Here is a 21,438-nt window from a genome sequence, read left to right on the forward strand (position 1 = left end):
CAACTAAAACTAGGCAAGGCAAGGCAAGGCAGTTTATTTGTATAGCACATTTCATGTACAGGACAATTCAAAGTGCTTTACATAAAACAAAGACATTACAGATATTTAGAATAGTAAAAGGCATCAACACATAATCAACACATAATCACAATAAAATAATAAATTACATTAAAATGATTAAAAGCAAGATAAGTTAAAAAAAAGTTACCGTGCAGATTTCATGCATAGGCGCATGAGAAAAGAAAAGTTTTTAACCTGGATTTAAAAATGTCTACATTTGGGGAAAGTTTAATCTCCACTGGCAGTTTGTTCCATTTGTTTGCAGCATAACAGCTAAATGCTGCTTCTCCATGTTTAGTCTGGACTCTGGCCTGGACTAGTTGACCAGAGTCTTTGGATCTAAGAGCTCTGCTAGGTTTATATTCTCTGAACATATCACAGATGTATTCTGGGCCTAAACCATTCTGGGATTTGTAAATGATCAGAAGGGTTTTAAAATCTATTCTGTGACTGACTGGAAGCCAGTGTAAAGATTTTAAAACTGGTGTGATGTGTTCAGATCTCTTAGTCCTGGTTAAAACTCTAGCAGCAGCGTTATGGATGAGCTGCAGATGTTTGATGCTCTTTTTAGGAAGTCCTGTTAAAAGACCATTACAGTAATCCAGTCTACTGGAGATGAATGCATGGATGAGTTTCTCTTGGTCTTTCTGGGAGACTAAACTTTTAATTCTGTTGATGTTTCTGAGCTGGTAAAAAGCTGTCTTAGTGAAGCTTTGATATGGCTGCTGAAAGTCAGATCTGAGTCTATCAACACTCCAAGGTTACGAACTTGGTTGGTAATTTTAAGAGCCCGAGTCTCCAGGTGTTTGCCAATGCTGACCCTCTTCTCTTTGCTACCAAACAGAATAATCTCAGTTTTGTCTTCATTTAATTGTAGGAAATTCTCCCTCATCCAGGTGTTTATTTGCTCCAGACACTGACACATTAAGTCTATTGGACTGCAGTCATCTGGTGACAGAGACACATAAAGTTGTGTATCATCTGCATAACTTTGATAACTAATGCTGTAGTTTTGTAATATTTTACCCAAAGGGAGCATATACAAGTTGAACAGAAGAGGTCCAAGGACTGACCCCTGGGGGACTCCACAAGTCATGGCCACTCGCTCGGATTCATAGCTGCCGATCGTAACAAAATAACTCCGGCCTTCTAAATAGGACCTGAACCAGTTAAGGACCGCTCCAGAAAGTCCAACCCAGTTTTCCAGCCTGTGCAACAGGATTCTGTGATCTACAGTGTCAAACGCAGCACTGAGATCCAACAGAACCAGGACTGATACTTGACCAGAATCGGTATTCAACCTAATGTCATTTAACACTTTGACCAGAGCTGTTTCAGTGCTGTGATGAGGTCGGAAGCCGGACTGAAATTTATCAAGATTTCCACTTTCATTTAAAAAGTCATGAAGCTGGTGAAATACAACTTTTTCAATAATCTTGGAAATAAAAGAGAGATTAGAGACAGGTCTATAGTTGTTCATTATAGAGGCATCTAGAGTCCTTTTCTTTAGGAGTGGCTTAATAGCAGCTATCTTTAGTGACTTGGGAAAAAGTCACTAATCAACCTTCTGTCCTAAAATACATTTTCATTTCGGTGTAATCTTATTTATCTAAAAGAAAGGAGGTTTCAGAGTTCAGTCCCATCTCTCATGCTGTCATTAGACAAGTCTGAGCTCGTTGCAAACGCTCTGCTTCCTCTCAGACTTGAAGATGATTCACTGATGATGAATGATATTCAGCCTCTGATCCTCTAAAGATAATTTAAATGCTTGGAAAATGCTTTTTTTTCTTAAAGGCTGCCAATAATGTTTATATCAAGAAGAGATTAGATTGTTTTTTCAGACCTACCTCCTCCTTCAGTCATGTGAAGTGAGGCACTTGTAAAGCTGTAGGCAGTCTCCAAGGTTGCCTTTTATTTTCTTAATGTCTTATTCATGGGTGAGGGAGTGAAGATTAGAGCTTCATCAGCAGTGATGAAGATGCTGCACCAGACCACCGTCGTAAAGAGGAATGTCAAATTACAGACTTTCTTGGTACGATTATTGGCAGAGATATTATCCCGATTATTCTGCATTAATTATTTTTCCAACACTATAAATGTATAAAATCACATAAAAACTTGCTTTAGGTCTTGAGGTTTGATTTATTTCTGTCTTTTGAGATGTATATAAGAAGTGCGGGGCAACGATAGAAATTTTTAATTGCTGGTTTATTCTTTCACATCGAAGAGGATTTAATTGGAACGAAACTTCTTGGTTTCTTTACTTTGCTATGATATTATGTTATGCTGAAATCAAACCTAAAGACCTAAAGCGAGTTTTTATGTGATTTTATACATTTATAGTGTGGGAAAAACAATTAACGCAGAATAATCGTAATAATATCTCTGCCAATATGTGTATTTATATATATATATATATATATATATATATATATATATATATATATATATATATATATATATGGAGCTTTAAGAGTTAACTGTTTACTGTGTGTTTCTAGACCATGGAGAATGAGGGTCGTTACTATGAATGTGACCTGCTGCCCTTCATGGAGGTGGGGAGCGTGGCCCATAAATACTACCTCCTCAACATCCGGCTGCCTGTCAATGAGCGCAAGAAGATCAACGTAGGAATTGGAGAAATCAAGGACATTCGTCTTGTTGTACGTTTCTACGTTTGTTTAATGTCGGCATGCAGTAATTAAAACGTTGACCATTGATCTACATGGTCTTAGCTGTTACATACAGAATAAACAATGTGCACACAAATGGGTGACAGTGATGTTTCATTTTCTCTCAAGAGCATCCATCAGAACGGAGGCTTCACCAAGGTTTGGTTTGCCATGAAGACCTTCCTCACACCCAGCATCCTCATCATCATGATCTGGTACTGGAGACGCATCACCCTCATGAGCAGACCTCCTGTTCTTCTGGAGAAGTAAGATCAAAACGCTGGAATGACTCTAATTCCCACATTTAAACACTTTAAACTTGTGCTACCATAATTCCAGTTGGTCTTTAAATGACCCAGTTCAACAATTAGAGTTTAGTTTTACATGAATGGTGGTTCAGTGGTACCGAGGGGTAAATGACTGTTTGTCTCTTCTTGACAAAGTCATATGGGGGCAGCATATGACGGTACAGAAGAACTCTGGACATACTAGGAGGCACCAATACTAACATGTAGCATACCAAACTTACGTGGAGAAACTCAGCTAAGACCAAGCATTGACCTCCAAACCAAACATAGTTCAAACTCAAAGCAGTTATATGGGAATGGAACAAAAACACAAGCTCTGTCCACTTTAGAGCTTTTGATAATTTCTCCACACAAACAAGGAGTCACATGACAGCCGAGAATCTGCTGATTACAAACATGTCTGTCTCATCACAGTGGGACAGAAACTCTGGAGCTAGCAGCCAGAATCAGAAACCATGTCGTACTTTTGCTGTTTTGTGGTGAAAAGTTTGATTCCAGCTCTAAAAAAAGTCTGCTAATGTTTCTCCTATGACTCTGTCTTTGTTTGAAATAAATCATGAAGGTCCTGCTGGTTTCCACGGAGATGTAGGAGGTTTTATAATGAAGTATTCAATCTTCCTATCATAGACTATCTTGGGCTTTACTTCTTTCTGGATTCTCGTGGTGTTTCTAAGGTGAATGTGGGAGCTATCCCTGGATCCTCCTGACTGACCATTGATAGAGGTGTCCATGGTCATCATCAGTGGATGGCTTCCTGAGATGTTTACCTCTATTAAAACACCAGGAAAATCCTTAGGTTCACTTTTTTATCGTCTTCTTTAAAAAAATAGGCCTTGTGAAGAACAGGTTAACAGAGAGGAGTCAGTAATAGTTTGATAAGCTGCAGTGACTCTGCTTCAGTACATGGGAGGTTGCACACATTAAGTATGGATGAAATGTTCAAGTAGGTCATGCTTATTGTGTGCAGTGCAGGTCAGAGGGTGTCGTTTTAACAAGCATCTCTGGAGGAATGACATGTAGGACTTTCAGCAACTAAAACTGGTGTTTGCAAACAAAGATGTGGAAAGAAATGGGACACTTTCAATTTGAAAGAGCATAAACACTGCTGTCACTTTCCAGACATCCTCTGTAGTTTATTTGATCCAAGAAGATAAAAAAATAAAACATATCTTATCAGGTATGGATATAAGTCCATAAATAAATATAGCAGCTTGTGCCTGGAACAGGTAGTTTAAACGCCACCATGTGAAGAGCTGAAGCTTTGCTCAGAGAACAGTGTTTGTGTAACCTCCTGCCGTGCTGGGAAGATGGATCAGTAAGAGGCAGCGATCTGCGCCACAGGAAGCGCCTGGCCAAGCGTGAAACGCGCTACAAAATCTGCAAGCTAGCACTCAACACACACACACATCCTGCACACACACGTCTGGGACAGAAACACACCAAATGCACTGCGCATACATGCACACACACTTGCAGCATTGCTGTCTCTCTCCTTCTGTCTGTCTTTTCCGGCTCAAAGATCTTATTCCCAGATGACCCGCAGGCTCTCAGAAAGTGCGTCTCGTTCCGTTTGTGGGCAGTGGATGATTTTTTCATGCTGTAAAAGCTTCACCAGAGTCTCCTGCCATGCTCGCCCACAGAGGTGTCAGAATGGTAAACCTCAGACTTCCTCTAAACTCAGAAGATAGATGTGACGGCGATTTGTGGTGGTAAATTGTCTCAGGATAAAATACCTCAGAACTACAGAAAAAAACCCTTTTCTGGGACATGAAAGGAATGACATGTAGTATTTAGTTTGTTGGTTTTGGTTTTTCTTCTTTGAAAATCACAAACAGATGTAAACCACACAGGAATGATAATGGGACTGATGTGTCATAGCATAAATAAATCTTTGATGTAGTTAATAGCTTTAACCCTTCAAACTTTACAAGATCTCCAGCACCCTCGAGCGCTTTCGCTTGTATAGTCAACTATTTCTCAGAATGGTAGTGTACCTCTGCGGGGTAAACTGTGATGGATAGCTTTAGGTCAGGGGTGTCAAACTCAAATACACACACAAAAAAAAAAAAAACCTGAAACAAGTTGATGGCCGGCCTGGTTCAACGTTTATTAAAAACTTTTTAATAAAAAGGATTAACAGAAATACTTTTTCATTTTCAGAATATAGCTGCATTTTTTGACTCATAAATAAAATTGATAATAAATAATACAAACTGCATTGTCCCAGGCGGCGCAAGACAGTGACGTCAGTGGCCCTTCTTCTTCTTCTTCTTCTTCTTCTGACTGAGCTACGCATCTAAGACGATAGAGGGCAGTGTTAATGTCTGGCACTGGAACATAACAGAAGAGTAGAGCTTGAAAGATGTGTTGGTACCACAGACTGTCAGAAACGGTGGGAATAGCTCCATCATGTCCAAATCTATGCCAGAGCTATATATATGAGGTTGCGAGTTTGATCCTCGGCCAAGTCGAGTTCATGTTGAGGTGTCCTTGGGCAAGATACCGAACCTCTAATTGCTCCTGATGTATCATGGTTAGCACCTTGCATGGCAGCTTCCGCCATCAGTGCATAAATGTGTGTGTGAATGTGATATAAAGTGTTTTGGGTATCATTCCAGGTACAGTAAAGCACAATATAAATACGCGCTAACACACTGGCAGTGCCTTGTGGGACTTGTAGTATTATAGTTGTGCGTGCGCTCTATCAGCAGGCCAACTCTATTAGTGATTAAATATGATCAAGTAGGCCAAAAATAATTCATTCACAGAAAGTTTCCAGGCGTTTATAATCTCTTCCAGGAGGTTTACAATCCAGCTAAAAATGTAGTGTGTAAGCTAGAGTTGTTTTTATGAGGATCGTAGGTAAATAGTAGCATAAAAAATATTAAATAACGTATTTAACCATCTGGAGGAGAAAGTGAAAGAACATTCTTATATAAGTGAAACTACTATGAATTAATAACCGCACAAAGTCAGCTGGTGTCACTGGCTACAATGGTACATCCACAATGAGTGATCTAAGACAACACCTTTATTTATCACATTTTCATCATAAAAACAGATAATTATCACTACCATGTTGCTATAAGATCTCTTTTGACAAAATTATGTTGAAGCCACTTCCTGCCAAACAGCCAAAGATCAATAAGTGAGCAGAAAGTTCTAGATGATGTTTCTGATGCACGGTGGCTGAGCTGGAGTTGGTTGAGTAAGGATAGCAGGTAAATAGTAGCATAAATGGCTATAAATGTAAATATGTAAATAGTTTCTGTTGTGTGTTTGTTTCAGTGCCAATATTTTTCACATGAAAGCCAGACTTCACACACAGTTGTGAAAGCCAAGGCTTGAGAGAATGATGCAGATGAGAAAAGGCTTGGTCTCGGTTGATCTGTGTGTTATTTCTACAAAGTTCTGCTAGTAATAAATTCTGCTTTACATGTTCTGGTCGGCCTTTATGCTGCTAATGTATTCATACATTATTTGACATAATTTAGCCTCATAATCTGACAGCAGAGGCTGTCTGGAAAAATTAATGTCTGGATGTTGACTGGGATTAAAAGTGTCACACGGTTACACTTCAGCATGAATTTTTACCCCCCTAACCAAAAAAAAGAAAGAGAGGCGGACCAGAAAGGGTTTTAAGGGTTAAGTTCAGTTACCTGGCCGGACACCAGCTCATTCGAATGGAACGCCGACATAAATCCTGTCATTAAATCCTTTTCAGTGTCTCCCACTCTAACCTCACAGTCTTTTCCCACACATGTCCACCCAGTCATCGCTCAGCCTGGGCTCACCCATGTGTGTCGATGCTGTTCAGGACACGTTCCTTACATACCTTCTGCTGCTTTTTGCTTCATGTTGGTGCTGCAGAACTTCACTGGCAAGCTGTCTAGAACCTCTTTGAGTTTCTTCTTTTACCCACAGCGATTTGCACTCGGCTTCTGCATCTTTTAGGTCATCTTGATCTTTTGCTCTCTTTCCTGTCTTTCTCACACTGTAGCTCGTTAACTCGGCTTTGTTCTGTTTCATCTATGAGTGTCTTGCAGAGACTTGGTTCTACAGCCTGTATTTAGTCTTTCTGTAAGCTTTTTTTCCTGGTTCGTTTCTCTAAGTGTCTGATTTTGTGTTTGATTATAATAATGAGATCATTTTAAACATTATTTCATATTGAAAAGGGTCACTTCTGGAGCCCTACTGTCCTTGTACCTGAAGAGATGATCTAATCCACTGTTTCTTAAACATCTTATGTCATGTAGCACCTTAGAAGATATCGGGCTCTCCACCACCTTTATGACTGATCATAAAATATATGAAGAGACCAACTTTTTCCCATCAGGCACATTTCAAAGATGTGGTGTTAATTCCAAACGAAAATATATTTTTGACTGGTGGCAGTTATTGTAAAAGAGGTTTATTACCACAACTTTCTCATTACTCAAGGGTAACCCATCAGGAAAGTCCTGAGACTGTTGTCTGACTACTTTTTCTTTAGGCTTTTAAGATTACAGAGGAAAGACCATTTTATCAGCACAACCTCACTGCAGTAACACTTTTTCCCATTTAGTAAAAGGACAAAAGTAACAAATATGTTGAAAGAGACACAATGCCTGACCATCCCATTTGTACACGAGGATAAAAATCTGTGACCATTTTAAACGATCACATTAATCTTTTCCTGAGTTTCAGATCAGAACTTTCCTGACAGCAGCTCCAGGCAGCAGCAGCGACCTGAAAAGTCACATGATGCCGGCTTGCTGCTGTGTTCACTGCAGGCCTGAACTATTTAGAAAATATCTAAAAGTGATTTTTCTGAAAAGTATTGTGATTTAATCTTTAAATTCCTGCTTCTGTTAATATAATATACATTTCTAACATGAGATGGAGGATCATTACACGACATCTAAATATGAACGGCTCTATATTCTAACACGGATGTAAAGTTGAGCTATGAACGGCTTCATTTACCAACTACATGATGCAACCTGTGGCCACAACACTGACGTTTCCTCTAGAACAGGTTCATACTTTGTCCTCAGAGTAGAAACTAAACAGTCTGTTTTTTATTTGATTTACTCCACAGCTCCTCGTTTCTCTCCAAGGCGACCACACTAAACAGCAGCAGACAGAGGACGCATGTGTGGCTTCAGCCACCTGAAAATCAGACAGAAATCCCGGTTTTTTAAACTCTCCCCGGGAGGTGAAGATGGGAACACTGTTTTTATGCTGAGAACTTCGTGTCCATCCATATTTAGGCTTAAAATAGATCAAATATTCTTTATAGGTTTTATTAACATTAACATGTCATCTGAGATCATCTGAACTCAAACATTTTGCAGGGTGACTCCACTCAGTAGAGACAGTATTTATTCACTTCATCGGGACATTTCAGAAGTTGGAACGTTTTCTATTGTCTGTGTTTTTCAGTCATTTATGGAGAATTAATCCATGATGATGAAGATGTGACTTCACGGCTGAGTGTAGCTTTCACGTGATGCTTAAATAACTGTAACACAAGAAGACGATAGACTGAAGGGGTTTGTAAAGCCAATCGTGTGGCATGAAAATGAATAGTGCTTCTTTGTGATTTGCTAATTACAACGTTTTCAATTATGAATTTTATTTAAAAACAATTGTTCAGCCGTCGTTCACAAAACCCGGAAGGATAAGGTCTCTGTTCTCATCGTGTTTACAAGCTAATCCAGTCACAAAATATCTGCTTGCTTAAAAATCATGTGGAAGTTGATCAACAAGTCAGGAAGTGGAGAAACTGTTTCCGACGAACCTGGTGAGAGGGATGATGCTGATACCTGATCAATCGATGTTTTTATCACCTCAAGTAAAGAGATGAATTTCTTAGTCTTAAAATTTACAGATTATTACAGATTATAGTCATTATTCTTGGATCTGATCACACCGGTATGATCAGATCATGTGACATTTTCACAATGCAGGAACAAAAACTCTTATTCAAGACTTGATCTAAAACTTTCTCCCAGTTTTTATGTGACATTCATGGACCGTGGAAAAATGGAGATATGATGGTTTCCGTACAGACCGTATGTTGGTTCTTCAGAACTATGACGTAATCAATGTCCTGAGAGTAAATTCTGATAAAGTCTAGTCCACTAGTCCAACATGGACTACATCAGTTTAAAATATGTAGTCTCACATTCCAGTTGGTGAAATTTGCCTGCTCAGGTGTTAACATTTCTTTTCTCTTTCTCAGAGTAATCTTGGCTCTGGGCATCTCCATGACGTTCATCAACATCCCAGTGGAGTGGTTCTCTGTTGGCTTCAACTGGACCTGGATGCTGCTTTTCGGGGATATCAGACAGGGCATCTTCTACTCCATGCTGCTCTCCTTCTGGATCATCTTCTGTGGGGAACATCTCATGGTACCGCATAAAGCTTCATTTAACGATCAAATCTGTTGAAATTCAAGTTAAAATGTTTCTGTTTTCATCGCTGTGGTCTTACAAAACCTCAAATGTTAGAAACATGAAACCAGTACTACCAGTTTTCAAGATGGGATCTGACCGTTGCAGACGTGGTTTGTCTAACATCATTTAGTGATTCACTAGTTGTTTCGAGAGGGAGGCTCATTATCTACGTCTCTACAGCTGTTTTCCTGTGCTCTTCACGGTTCTGGTGTGTATGCATGTCTCTGCCCACATCTGTAAGCTCAGCTTGCTGTGGGGAGGTCCAGCACTTGTCCTAGAGGGCTGCAGACCTGCAGGGTTTAGATGTTTCCCTGATCATTAACAGGGTTGTGTAGAAGTTGACAAGCTGTTGGCAAGAGCCATAAAATATGATTGAGGTATGTTCCAGTACGGGATGTAACAAGTACAGTTTCTTGTTAAAGAATTAATCACTATTATTCTGCGTTAGTTTATTTCACAATGTTATAAATGTGTAAAATCACATGGACAGTCCTTCTAGGTCTTAAAGTTTTATTTATTTCTATCTTTTGATGCCAAAGGAAACTAACTAAAATGTCCCATTCACACTAAATCTCCTCTGCTCCGTAAAAAATAAGTAAATAATAATATTTACATATTAACTGTGGATCTCTCTCAGAGAAAACAGGTGGAAGTACATGGACATTGGAGGCTTCTATCTGGGAACTACATTATAAAAAGGGTTTTGAACATTTCTTTTCAACCTGAGTAGACAATTTAGAAAGACAGGACTTCCAGCTGTTTTTTAGCAGGACAGCTGCTGTTGACATAAGTATTACTGGAACAGTGGAAATAAAGAAACAAGACCACACCTGGAATTAAATATTGTTTCTTCTAAAGATCATTGCTCATGGTGGACCAAGACTACATTCACTCTGCAGGGACTGATGCTCAAATCCAATTTTTTATTTTTATTTTTTTTTTTTTTCAAGAAATCTGATTTGTATATGTGTGTGGGTGTGTGTGTGTGCATGTTCACATTATCATTTAAATGCAACCTCCATCAATTCAAATCACTCTATTTGTCCCCAAGGGGCAATTTTAAAAGGCATAACAGTAGCTTAATAAATAAATGAAAAATACATACTGACAACAAACAGACAGCATTCACAGTGTTGCATTAAAACGACACGAGGGTGATTAACGTGCTTCAGTTAGTTAGGAGGCGGTCAGCGTTCAGAAGCGGGACAGAAAGGGACGAAAGTAGACTTCCTCCTCTGTGTCCAAACAGCCTGGACAGCGGAGTCTGAGTCCCACGGGGAGCCACTAAAACTCTGGAAACAACATGGGAGGGGTCAATCCTGCATGCCTGCTCAATCATTTTTGAACAAACCTTGACCACATCGAGCAGACGGTTCCTGTTCTGTAGTGTAACAGAAAAGTACCAGCAGGTGAAAGAAAAGGAAATTACATTTTCAGTAAAAGTGTAGTTGAATGTGGTGAGAATGTCCTTGTTCACTCCAAAGGATTTCAGTTTCCAAAGCGTGAACTGTACACGACCCTGATATGACCCGCATGCACAGCGTCACACGGCACGCTGTGTTTACAGCAGTGAATATGGATGCTACGTGTGTGTATCGGTTTCTTGTTGTGCAGTCAGAGCCAGAAAAAAATGACGATACAACATCGTTTATTCATTGTTTACATTTGATCCATCAGATCCATCCATTCAGCAGATTTGTGACGTCCATCTCACTTCAGTTATGCATGAAATGCTCTGAAAAAGATCAGCTATGTTTCTGATTTAGTACCACACAAGTGGCCTGGGTTGGATTTGTGCTGTTCAGACTGTAATAGATTCAGTATAGGTCTCAAATGGGCCAAAAAGTTGGATTTAAGCCGCTTTTCCCTGCAGTTTGAACAGAACCTCAAAGGCATTGTCCTCATGGCTAGTTGATTGTTTGAACAGCACAACTACCCGTCAAAAAAGATGTTTTTTTTCTCAACTGTAAAATGAAACGTTCAGTGAGCGATGCTTAATTCGTCCCATCGAGCTGTAAACCAAACCAGAGTTGTTACGTTAGATAAATGTTAACATCATTTAAACCCAGTTACTGAAGCTTGTTCAAAACCAGATGTTTATCCTGCAGGTTACGAAATGTATTCGATGCTTCTTCCTTTAATTGTAACTTATTTTATGACTGGAACTGTTGTCCACAATGACACCTCGGTAATTTATTTCTTCTATAACCACAGAAAGCCGACAAGGATGACTTAGTCCATTTGTTTGTTGTTCCCACTCAGGTGTGACGAAAACAAAGCAAAACAAGCGGCAACGCGTGGTTGTTATGCAGCTCTGTTTTTGTTCAGTTTGTCTGATATAATGATACGATTCAGACATAGTCTTTAAGCAAAAGTGACAATATTGAGGGATCTTTACGACTAATTAATCATGGCGTTTATTACTGCCATTAAGTGTAAAATCAACTAATGCTGACATCTGTAGTTGGAGCAGAGAAGAACCTGCAGAGTAGTTTCGCTTGAGCACTGGAGTTGGACATCCCTGGTTTACTTTGCACCTCCTCTGGTCAAACCAGCTTCAGTATTTTCTTACAATTACATTATTTATAATGATTTAGTGGACAGCGATCCAGCGATCGATATGAGACAACATCCGTTGATTTGACACACCCACTTCCATTCATATCAAATCACAAAAAGCAGATAAAATATGAAAATCTAATTTTCTTCCCGATCAGTCATTTAAATAATAAACAATTTATCCTTTGCCAAAAAATCAGACTAAATCGCATTCTTGATGTAGAGATTTAAAGTGTTTACCTCACGGAAAAGAAAAACTGAAAGAATAAATTTCTATTTACAGATGCAACTAAACTGTAAATGAAAGCAGAATGTAGTTTAAACCTTAGTCCTGTTCAGTTATGATCCCCACATCTTTAAAGAGCCACATTTTTCTAATAAGAATACAATAAAACATTTTGGCTGTTCAAACAAAGAAAATGGAAACAAACCCATTGTTCTTTATTGAGGTCATCTTACAGATGGTTACTGTGAAATTTTTTTAGATTGGATTGATGCTGTTGGCTTGTTGATCATTTAATCAATGCATCAGTGTAGATCAATGCATTAACACCCCTTCATACTACACATTGCAGGTAATATACAGTATGCAGTATTTATTGCTAGCATATTGTATTTGACCTTATAAGTGCTTTATTTTACAGCATTTTAGCCAGTTTCAGGTTAATAAAAGCAGAAGTAAACCGTGTTTAGCTTTTTTAATGCTCATTAAAAAAATGATAAAAATGTGCATCTTTATGATACAATTAATATATATTTACCTACATAACAGAGCTGACACCTGAAAGAGGATTACTTTTAGATCTCCCACTTAGTCTCAGGTGTTTGCAGGCGAGCTGAGGTCCTTTTAGCTTCCATAATTCGAACCCTGCATTGTTGAATACAGTGTGCTACGTAGACTGGTCGGATGAATACTGGGGAATTTCTCCAAGTCAGTACACCATTCAAATTTTGCATAGTTGGCATGGTGCCATTTTAGCTAAGTCTGTACGTACTAGTATAGTACATGGTTTACCATGCATACAGACGGTGCCTTCTGTCTGTCCCCTGCTTTAATTTTGTGCATATTTCTGTCAGTATTTAGAGCAGGAATCTCCAACTTCAGTCCTAGTGAGCAAGAGGATGCTGGTGTTGACATTAAAGAGGTCGACAGTTAGCTTCCCTAGGTTGGTGCCTACTGGATTAGACATTCCTTCTGCGGTCTGTTAGCAAGGAGATGGTGGCATCAGCACTGGAGAGGCTAATGACTAGCTTTCCCAAACTGGTAGATTACACATCCCTTCTGCTGTCTGGTATAAAACAGATGCTAGCTATAGCATTGGAGAGGCTAACGACTAGCTTCTCTTGGCTGGTTATCTACTGAATTAGATACTCCTTCTGCTATACAAGTGTTAAACACTTAGCCTATTGAGTTGCTGAAATACTGCCAGGCAAAACGAGTAGTCGCCTTCTCATATGCCGGCTGATCAGTTACTGCTGCAGGTTGATTGTTGATCAGAGCAGTAACTGGCTTCACAGTGGACATAGCCTCCTGGTACAAGTATGTAGCCACCAACATGTGCTCTTATTTTATTTGTTATTTTAATCCCTTGTGCTGCACTGTAAGCTGCTTGCTTTGGAGAATCCACTCAAGTTCACTGTCTGAGATTTGCACACTCTTGTTTGCAGCACCTGACTTTCTTCAGCAGTTTTTATTTTTAGTATCACTTGTGAAGTTGAGCATATCATGTAATTTTTTTGTTACTGTTACTTGAGATCCATTTATCTGTGCTTCATCACAGGCTGATATAAACATATAAATAAATCTATTAATCTCGCTACAGTAATGCTTTAACACACCTTTTTACCTACAGGAATGTTAAGATTTCACAGCAGAAGATTATGCTGGAATGTAATACGAACTGATGAATCTCTGTTATGGTTAAAATGCTTAAAGGATTTTTCAAAGTTGTCGTACACTCTGGAGTCAGTCTTTAATGTTTTAATTTCTCACTGGATCATACTTCCATGTCATGATTGGTCAGCTGGGCAGGGACGGCTTCAGAAATGCACATAAAAGATATCACTGTGCCATCAAATGAGTCTGGAACACAGAGTTTGGGTCTTTAAAGCCCAACCCAAGAAAAAAATTGGGGAAAATTTCAATTTTTTTTTTAAATCTAAAGTCCTTTGGACCTTAAATTTTTTTAAAATCAAATAATATTTTTTGTCTATTTACCATTTCTTACTGTGTGACATGACAAGGACTGCGCAACAAAATTATTATAGTGCAAAAAGGCATCCGGGGCAGGAAACGAGTATCGGACTGCGTACAACAGGGTTTTGAGCAAAGGTTTCACTATGAAGTCATGTAAAAAAGGCCTCAGAAACTTTCTTAAATGTAACACATACAGTATTAAAAGCTTATTATTTTTTATTATATTTCTTTTTCAGGATCAAACTGAGAGGAATCGGTTTTCAGTCTACTGGAAGCAAGTTGGACCTATTGTCTTCGGCTCCTTCTGTCTCTTCATTTTTGATATGTGTGAGAGGTGGGAAATATTTTTTTTTCTTCTTCTTTATTTTGATACTCAATTTTCTGTAATTTGTTCATAACTTACACTTCCTGGCCAAACATATTTTGTTGAACTACCTTTTGCTTTGATTATGGTACACATTTGCAGTGACATTGATTTTTATTAAAAAAAGCCCCCACAAAAAACAAGATTGGCAACTTGGCAACTTCACCACTGGAGCCCTGTGGTCTTCAAAAATGAAAGCAGGTTCACACTGAGCACATGTGACAGACGTGACAGAGTCTGGAGACGCCGTGGAGAACGTTCTGCTGCCTGCAACATCCTCCAGCATGACCGGTTTGGCATTAGGCCATTAATGGTGTGGGGTGGCATTTCTTTGGGGGGGCTGCACAGCCCTCCATGTGCTCACCAGAGGTAGCCTGACTGACATTAGGTACCGAGATGACATGACTGTGCTTCATCTGACAGTCTGCTTATAAATGCAAATCCGTGCTAGAATATAAAACTCTAATCTTCTCATAATTTGTCAGAAGTTGGTAAAGAAATAGTTTCGAACCTTTACAAAGGCTGTTATTTTTCTACCTTTTTTCTTTGGGCTAAAGGACACCGGGTTGGTGTTGCCGGCTGAATGATTTTCATTAAGAAGAAAAGAGTTACTAATGTAGTGTTAACTATAGCAACACTACTAACGCTGCTAACAGATGTGCTTGCATGAGAGTTTTTGCAAGTGGAGCATTGATGTCCAATCATTTAAATGATTAGATCTTCTTCCTCACAGACGGAGGTTTGCTACCACCCATTCAAGTTTTATTAATGCGTTGGGCAGTTTTTTACCCACTTCTCGTCATTTCAGCAGAATTTCTCAGTTCCTCAGTTGTTTTCTTTCTTGATGCAATGAGAAATGATTTGACCCTATATAGTTTGTGTATTCCTCTGGTTCGGTTTTATGATTCAAATCATCTCTTTATACATTTCTGCCATAAGAAATGAATTATCGCTCAGTGTTTGTTTATTTACTTATTTCTCTCAACAGAGGTGTCCAGCTAACGAATCCATTCTACAGCATCTGGGCTTCTGACATAGGAACTGAGCTGGCTGTATCCTTTTCAAGTCTTATTCAACAGCAGTGGAGGACTGGGGGGGTGGAACTGTGCCAACTGCCACTGTTTTTCTAGGAGCCAACATGAATCAGAAATTAATCTCTGGACTAATATGATGAGAAATAATTGAGCGGTGCCACATGTGAACACATAGCTCAGGGTTTCCATGATGATGTTCATGTGAACCTGTTTTTTCCCCACAGATCTTTTTTTCCCCCCCACTGTTATCCCACTTTTTCCACCATCATTTCTCCTTTTTTCTGAATCTAGATGAGCATTTGACACACTGGTTTTTAAGATCCATCTGCTACTGACAAGATTTGATTCTTTTGTCGATTGCAATATTAATTCATTGAAAAGATATAAATACACTAACTTTTTAATATGTCAGGTCCATCTTGCTAGTACCGGTTTGACCCCTTTTCTTCCAGAACTGTCTTAATTCTTGGTGCCATAGATTGAACATGGTGTTGGAAACCTTCCTCAGAGGTTTTCTCCATACTGACATGACAGCATCACACAGTTGCTGCAGGTTTGTTGGCTGCATCCATGATGAGAATCTCCCGTTCCACCACATCCCAAAGCTGCTCTACTGGACTGAGATCTGGTGACTGTGGAGGCCGTTGGAGTCCAGTGAACTCATTGTCATGTTCTAGAAAGCAGGTGGAGATGATCTGAGCTTTGTGACATGGTGCATTATCCTGCTGGAAGTAGCATCAGAAGATGCTTCACTGTGGTCATAAAGGGATGGACATGGTCAGCAACAATACTCAGGTAGGCTGTGGTGGTTAAACCAGGCCACGTTGGTACTAAGTGGGCCAAGAAAAAACATCCCCCATACCATTACACCACCAGCAGCCTGAACTGTTGACACAAGGCAGGATGGATCCATGTTTTCATGTTTATGATAAATTCTGATCCTAGCATCTGAATGTGGAGCTGAAATGGAGACTCATCAGACCAGCAACGTTTCTCCATCTTCTATTGTCCAGTGTTGGTGAGTGTGTGTGAATTGTAGCCTCAGTTTCCTGTTCTTAGCTGACAGGAGGCACCCGGTGTGTCTTCTGCTGCTGTAGCCCATCTGCTTCAAGGTTGGACGTGTTGTGTGTTCAGAGATGCTGGTCTGCAGACCTTGGTAGGAACCAGTGCTTATTTGACTTCCTCTTGTCTTTCCATCATCTCCAACCAGTCTGCTCATTCTCCTCTGACCTCAACAAGACATTCTGGTCCAGACAACTGCTGCTTGCTGGATATTTTTATCTTCTTCAGACCATTCTCTGTAAATCCTAGAGATGGTTGTGTGTGAAAATCCCAGTAAATACTCAGACCAACAACCATGAACCGTTTAAAGTCACTTAAATCCCATTTCTTCCTCATTCTGATGCTCAGTTTGAACTTCAGCAAGTCGTCTTCACCATGTCAACATGACTTGATGTGTTGAGTTGCTGCCCTGTGATTGGCTGATATTTGTGTTAACAAGCAGCTGTACAAGTGGAGCTGATAAAGTGGATGTTGAGTGTATACAAAGAAACATTATGGAAAAGACGATGCAGATATTGGTTAGATAATCTGAATATTTAAATCTGTGAGGGCTTCATATCTACTCTCTCTTCCTATTGGCTCATTACTTCCCTGACTGTGGTGTCCTCAGATGGCATTCATCATTGTAGCAGGCATCTGTGCCTGCCTTTACTTCCTCTTCCTCTGCTTCATGGTTTTCCAAGTCTTCCGCAACATCAGTGGCAAAAGGACTTCTCTGCCTGCCATGTCCAAGGTCAGACGCCTTCACTATGAGGTCAGTGTTGCCCTTTATTCCAGAGTACCTTCCCCCAGCCGAGGCTTGAACAAGCCCATCTTTTAGTAGCTCTGAACTAAGGATGTCACGATGAATGAAATTTACAATCAATCTCTGTAATGATTTAATCCTTAAGATTCCTCAATATTGTCACTTTCCATAAAAGATCACGTCTGAACCCCCAGTGGTCAGCTCCAAAGTTATTTATTTATTAATGTTTTCTGAAAGGTCTCAAAAGTATTAAAATGTGTGTTATTTGCAGACGACACTAATACTTTTTATTCTAGTGGGAACTTGCAGGGGTTAGGGAGAACTAAAATGACAGAAATGTTCAAATAATTGGTTTGATGGAAACAAACTGATCAAATTTAAATAAAATTAAAATAATATTTGGTAACTGTAAAAACAAAGTACAGTTACAGATAGATGGTGTCCATATGGAAAGAGTTTATGAAAATAAGTGTCTGGGGGTAAAAACAGACGATAAAATCAGTTGGAAATCACACATAAAACATGTCCAACACAAACTGTCACAGAGCTTTTCAGTACTCAGTAAAGCGAAACATGTTATGAACCATAAATCACTCGTGTTACTATACTCAAATCACGGTGCAGAGGTTTGGGGAAACACTCCTCTTTACACACATCAGAAGCAAGCACAGCTAGATCACACAAATCCACTGTTCTTAAAATCAAAAATAATGGAATTTAATGATCTGGTTAACTTTCTAACAGTACAAATCATGTTTAAACAATCCACAACCTGCTTCCTGATAATAGTCAAAATGATTTTTTTACAGGGATGGTGGGTCTAACTGAAGGGAAAATTAAATTTAAAACATCTGTGTACTCGTACAACATGAAAAACTTTTTATGTTTCTGTTCATAGAGTTAAGTTGTGGAAGGGGTTGACTGGGGTGCTGAAGCAATGATCCAGTATAAACCAGTTCAAGAAGTGGTATGAACACTTGGTTTTCACACGGTACAGGGAAGAAGAAGGGTGTTGACAGTTATTGGGGGTTTGCACTTATTTCTTTATGTTTAAGTTTTTGTTTTATGTATATGATGTAAATATTATCATTAGTTGTATCTGTAAACATGTTAAACCAGGAAGTGAACTGGTTTAACAGCAGACTTTTGATGTAAATGGAATAAGGGGTAAGCTTATGCTTCTTCCTACTCCTTTTCGAATGTGTTGGTTTGCTTTGTTCCATGTCATATGCTAACATGTTCAAATTAAACATTTATTATTTATCATCATCATTAACCATGACGCTGCAGCAAAGAACAAAAACTAAGTTATTTGATACATCAGATGGGTCATCCTGCAGCCGTCCTCTAAATCAGTGTTACTCAATGTGGACTACAAGGACCGCAGTCCAGCAGGTTTTCCATATATCCCGGCTCCAACACTCCTGAGTCAAATTGATAAGTACAGGTGCTCGTCATAAAATTAGAATATCATTAAAAACTTTATTTATTTCAGTAATTCCATTCAAAAAGTGAAACTTGTATAATGTAGACATTCATTCCTCACAGACCGACATATTTCAAATGTTGATTTCTTTTAATGTTGTTGATTATAACTGACAACTAAGGCATGGACAGAGTTCAGCCTGGTGGACAAAGCCGTCCCTCATTCTGCTGGTCCTGGTCTGCAGTCTCCTTCCTGATGGCAGCAGGCTGTAGAAGCTCTGACGGGTGGGTGGGGGCTCTAGCGATGCAGAGGTGTAGATGTTTTGTAGGGAGGGGAGAGTGGCACCGATTAGTTAATGCATAATAATTGTGAAATCCTAAAATCACGATTATTTATTTAACAATAATCGTACCAAGAAAACTTGAAATCGTGACATCCTTACTCTGAACACACAAACAAGTCACAGGGATGGTGGTGGCCCTCGTCATGTATCTCAGCTGTTAAGAGCACCTGTAGGTGGATGCTGCAGCTTTCGTCTGAACTGGTGTCCGTCCATCCCTTTGAGCTCCGCCCCTGCTGCAGGTCTCCACTCGGGAAAAGATGCTGAAAACTGGAACCTGACATGCTCTCATTTCAAAGAATTAATACGAAAAGCCTAAAACAGCCAAATACTTTTTAGTCTTTTTTTTCATCTTGAGGTTTTAAGTTTTACAAAGTTGTCAAATAATTTTTGTAAAAGCTAAACATGTTGTTACTGATTAGATGTCACTTTATGTGTCCATTACAGACATTTAAGAATGTTTAATTGTAGATTAACTGAATATTTGCCCATGTTTGAGACGATTATCTTTATTTTTCTCTTGAACTACCTTTTTATTCCTCAGTACTGAGACTTAGATCTCAGGGAAACACACCTGTATGATGAAGCCTGTTTAACGTATCTCTCTGTTGCCTGGGTTGACTTACCCACACATTTAGGATGGGGATAAGTAATACGACAAAGCTGGTTATGAACTCAGTAGTTCATCCCAAGGTTTTCCCATTTAGATCAGTGCGCTCACGTAAATGGGGTGGTGTTTGTAGCGTCTAACCAATCGCAGACATGGAGAAACCCTGCAGAGCAGCATACTTCACCGGGGAGGAGAAGACAGTTATTCTTGAGGAAATATAAAAAATGTAAACACATCATCCATCCAACACTGTTGCCACAGCAACAGCCAGGAAGGAATGGCGACAGAAAATTGCCGACTCTGTTAATGCGTAAATTAGTGAAATTATATAATAATAATAATAATTAATTGGACAACATAAACGGACAGCCCACTGATCACGAAATTTCACTTTATTACGGCGCAGATGTTTCTTTTTATTTATAACCTTCGTCAAGACTACGTATGTACGTTTGTCTGTCTGTTAGCAACATAACTCAAAAAGTTATGGACGAATTTTGGTTAGATTTTCAGGAAATATCAAAAGTGGAATAAGGAACAAGGATCCAGGATTTTTTTTAAAGGATTTTTACTATGTGGAGATGGGAATCATTTTGCTATTAGAGCTTCTAACTCAAAAATAATGTCCACAACCATTAGCTAAAAAAATTAAACTAATTAATTAAAATGTCTTGGCGGTCTGCGTTCTTAGTGCTTCTGTTCTAACAGTGGGCGGCCATTTCCCAAGACAACTGATTGGTCAGGAGGTGGAGCTTTTATACTCGTTGATCTCTTACCCAGAACATAACCTGCTCCGGAGCAGGTTAGCCATTCAGCATAAGTTACCATGGTGATAGATCCCAGCTTCATTGTACAGAAACCCTAGGGTTAACCCTGAAGTTACCTGGATAAGAAAAAAATCCAGCTTCATCATGAAGGCCTCTGAAGGCTGGAATTCACCATCATTATTCCTTCTGTGTTTGGAAGGAAAACACTGCTGATAAAAAAGCAGTTTATTTGTTTAGTGTTTGAAAACCAAAAGTTTCTGAACTTTGCTCGTATTAAAGTAAATTTATTATGTAAAATTGTCCAATACGATACTTTTGAACTTAAGTAATTTGGCACGTAACAGTGCGAATAATTACAGAAAATCATGTGATAAATCACAATTAAAAATTTTAGCATTACCCAACAGTATTTTTTATATGATAGTAAATTCAGGTGTTAAAGGGTTAACAGCAATGCATTAACATCTGCTTTTAAAAGCACACGTCTTTAATAAATCTCCTTTTTGAAACTTTTTTAGGGTCTGATTTTCAGGTTCAAATTCCTCATGTTGGTCACTCTGGCATGTGCTGCCCTTACTGTCATCTTCTTCATCATCAGCCAGGTGAGTCTCATTATCATATAGCGACTATAGAAGCTGTTTTGCTTTTGTAGCTGAAGGATTAAACCTCTTCACACGAACCTCTTCATCTCCCTTGTGCATCCAGGTGAACGAGGGTCACTGGCACTGGGGAGAGCACACGGTGCAGGTGAACAGCGCCTTCTTCACTGGCATCTATGGCATGTGGAATCTGTACGTCTTTGCCATCATGTTTCTCTACGCGCCTTCCCACAAACGTTACGGAGACGAGCAGTC

The 21,438-nt window shown here is 39.2% G+C and overlaps 1 protein-coding gene across 1 annotated transcript in view; it reads left to right on the forward strand.

Annotated features, from left to right (window-relative positions):
• wls (Wnt ligand secretion mediator) overlaps positions 1–21,438 on the forward strand; it is a 37,200-nt gene that overhangs the window by 11,178 nt on the left and 4,584 nt on the right. Inside the window, exons 4-11 of the mRNA XM_041991790.1 lie at positions 2,562–2,723; positions 2,862–2,998; positions 9,267–9,435; positions 14,473–14,570; positions 15,589–15,652; positions 17,307–17,450; positions 21,103–21,186; positions 21,290–21,438. The exon at positions 21,290–21,438 is cut by the window's right edge and continues 20 nt beyond it. Coding sequence (XP_041847724.1) covers positions 2,562–2,723; positions 2,862–2,998; positions 9,267–9,435; positions 14,473–14,570; positions 15,589–15,652; positions 17,307–17,450; positions 21,103–21,186; positions 21,290–21,438 — 1,007 coding nt within the window. The remainder of the gene's footprint in view (positions 1–2,561; positions 2,724–2,861; positions 2,999–9,266; positions 9,436–14,472; positions 14,571–15,588; positions 15,653–17,306; positions 17,451–21,102; positions 21,187–21,289) is intronic.

Source organism: Melanotaenia boesemani, chromosome 8 (genome assembly GCF_017639745.1).
Source record: "Melanotaenia boesemani isolate fMelBoe1 chromosome 8, fMelBoe1.pri, whole genome shotgun sequence".
NCBI lineage: Eukaryota > Metazoa > Chordata > Actinopteri > Atheriniformes > Melanotaeniidae > Melanotaenia > Melanotaenia boesemani.